At 62.3% G+C, this 2,920-nt stretch overlaps 1 protein-coding gene across 3 annotated transcripts in view; it reads left to right on the forward strand.

The window, feature by feature from the left end:
- The window catches only part of DEF8 (differentially expressed in FDCP 8 homolog), a 9,112-nt gene extending 6,437 nt beyond the window's left edge, over nt 1-2,675 (forward strand). For 2 of the 3 annotated variants that reach the window (XM_007468456.1, XM_007468457.1), the window contains exons 8-11: nt 465-545; nt 1,124-1,264; nt 1,367-1,476; nt 2,573-2,675. In XM_007468456.1, the coding sequence (XP_007468518.1) occupies nt 465-545; nt 1,124-1,264; nt 1,367-1,476; nt 2,573-2,675 (435 nt within the window). The remainder of the gene's footprint in view (nt 1-464; nt 546-1,123; nt 1,265-1,366; nt 1,477-2,572) is intronic. The other variant, XM_007468458.1, reaches the window with a different exon arrangement.
- Nucleotides 2,676-2,920: the final 245 nt, after the last annotated feature.

Raw genomic sequence — 2,920 nt, forward strand, 5'->3', positions numbered from 1 at the left:
AGGAAGCCGGGGTGGGGCAGGGGCAGGTGAGGGTGCCTCAGGCTGGTGCTGAGAGGGGTGGGGCTTGAAGGGGAGCGGGCTGAGGCACGGCAGGGTGAGCTGCCGAGATCCCGGGCTGAGGAGGGGTTTGACTGGTCAGTCTCCATCGATGGAGGCAAGCTCAGATGCGCCCGAGGTGTGTGTGCACGTGTGGAGCTGGGCTCGGGGGAGAGACTGCGGACAAAGGAACCTCAGGGTCCTGCCTGGCCGGGAAGCTGTGGCTTGAACTTGAGCTTGGCTGGAGCGCTCAGATCCGGGGCCGTGCTGGGGGACGGGAAGGTACCTCCTGTCCCCTACTGACCTACAGAGCGTAAGGTGACATGACTTCCTACAGAGCCAGAGCAGGGCCAGCCCCGCCCCCACAGACACACCAGGCACAGCCCCTGCCCCCACCAGGGATGCCCACCGGCCCCTCTCGTCCACAGAAGCTGCGCCAGGATATCTTGCTCATGAAGCCGTATTTCATCACCTGCAGGGAGGCCATGGCGGCACGCCTGCTCCTGCAGGTCAGCCCGCCTGCCCCGGGGGTGGGGGGAGGGGATCTGTCGGGGAGGGTGGCGGGGGAACAGACCAGGGCCGTGGGGGGATGGCTTGATGCCTTGCATATGTTGTGCTGTTAGCAGAAGGTCTCCACACTGTCCCCGGGAACACTAGGTCTGCCGTAAGCAAACAGGCATTGTACCCACAAAAACCTGCTCTCATTCCATCCACGTGAGGAGCGCTGAGAGGAGTGGGTCTCATCCTGCAGCCTTCAAGGGAGTCTCCATGGAGTGGACCAGGCACGGGCCAGCCCAGGAAGGGCTGTGACCACAAAACACTTTTCAAGGCTCACCTGTTTATTTGTTCTGCAAATACTCACTGGGGGCCTGCTGCAGGCAGGCAGTGTCTGGGTCCCGGGGGGCAGGGAGCAGAGCAGTGCCCTTCGGGTTGGGCAGAAAAGAAAAGTAGGAAGCAGCGTGGCGGGGGGTGGCGAGGTGTGTGGATGAGATACAGTGGGGAAGGGGGCCCAGCTGCTGGCGAGCCGGGGGTTGGGCAGCGCGAGGGCGCTGGCCCGCCACCAGGGTCACGCTGTCCGGGCCCACAGCTCCAGCATCGGCAGCACTTCGTGGAGAGCGACGAGATGTACTCCGTGCAGGACCTGCTGGACGCACGCACAGGCCGCCTGGGCTGCTCGCTGGCGGACACCCACACGCTGTTCGCCAAGCACATCAAGCTGGACTGCGAGGTGGGCCCCCCCGCGGGCCAGGTGGGGAGGGCGGGAGGGGGGCTCTGGCGGACGTGCCCCCCACCCTGGGAGCGGGTACTGACCATCCCGCCTCGCCGCCAGCGGTGCCAGGCCAAGGGCTTTGTGTGTGAGCTCTGCAGAGAGGGTGACGTGCTCTTCCCCTTCGACAGCCACACGTCTGTGTGCACCGACTGCTCCGCCGTCTTCCACAGGTCGGTGCTCGAGACCCTGACCCCCGGCCCCCTCCGACAGACGCGGGGAGAGGGAGGGAGGGAGGGAGACACTGGGGCTTGATCTTCGCCGCCTGGTTTCAGGTCTCTTTGCCTTGATCCTGAGACGTGGACTTAGACCCTGATGGTGAGATTCAGCTGAAGTTCCGCTGGGAAGAAGCCCCCGTGGGCTGGGGGAGGGGCGCGGCCCAGACCGCGCGGGCCGGGCGCCTCCGGCTGGCTTCCCTCCCCCGCCGGGACTGAGGTGTAGCTGAGGCCAGGGCTTCCTAAACTTCTTAGCTCCCGTGATTCTTTTTCAAACATTCCCTAGGCCACAAGGAATACCTGACATTTTTGTTTATTAAGTACTTAGGTTCAAACAACTTAAGCATTTATGTCCTAAAGGCTTGTGGATGTTTGGAAGAATGATACACGTAAATCAGAAGAAAGATTTGAATTCGTTAAGCATAGTTACCAATAGGCGTGCGCCTGCTGGGCCCACACAGCTTCTCACACTGGGCTCAGATGGGACCCCGCCACCCCTGTTTCAGTCCACACTGGTTTTTCCTGGCACTTGGTGTTCCTCAGAGCCACCGTCGACCTCATAGGTCTGCAGAGTTGGGATTGCGGTTGCAGTGACTATAGCAGGAGCTGTTGTTAAAACCGTGAGCTCCCTTGAGCTAGCAGCTTGCATGGTGTCTGTCCTGTCAAATACTGCTACGCCCCCTTCAAACATTTAAACTGCCGTGGGGACCGTGTGCACCTCCACAGAGCCCTGAGTGGAGGCTCTGCATGGCAGTGGGGACAGGTCGGGGGTCACTGAGCTCTGAGCAGAACCCTCCCTGTCACAGGGCCACAGGCAATAGGTGTGGAGCCGTTAGGAAGGGCCCGCACACAGGGACAGGACAGCAGGCCTGGCAGGCACGCCTGGGTGCAGCCCTCTGCACTGACCCTTTGGGAGAAACTCTGCTTCAGTTTCCCCGTCCGTCCGGGGGGATACTGGGACCTGACTTAAGCAGCTTGTGAAGACTCGGTGGTAGAAGTCTACGTGCAGGGAGCCGTGTCCCTTCCCGGACTGACCCTGTCTCCCTGCCCCCAGGGACTGCTACTACGACAATTCCACCACGTGCCCTAGGTGTGCCCGCCTTACCTTGCGGAAGCAGTCACTCTTCCAGGAGCCTGGTCCAGACGTGGACGCCTAGAGCAACGGAACCCCTCGTGGGCCTGTCTGGGGCCCGCCCTGCCGGTCGTTGCCAAAGTCAAGGTGTTTCTTGTGCTCTGGAGACCCTAGGCTACAGCCCCTGGACCTCTCCCCAGCACCTGGGGGACGATGGTAAGCTCTGGGGGATGACTGGCCTCGTGGGGCATCACAAGGACCATCATCCCCTGGCGCTTACCGGGACTTGGGGCAGCCATGCCTGGCTGTTTTCCGGCTGCTGTGTGGGCC

Source organism: Lipotes vexillifer, unplaced genomic scaffold (genome assembly GCF_000442215.2).
Source record: "Lipotes vexillifer unplaced genomic scaffold, Lipotes_vexillifer_v1.1 scaffold23, whole genome shotgun sequence".
Taxonomy (NCBI): Eukaryota; Metazoa; Chordata; class Mammalia; order Artiodactyla; family Lipotidae; genus Lipotes; species Lipotes vexillifer.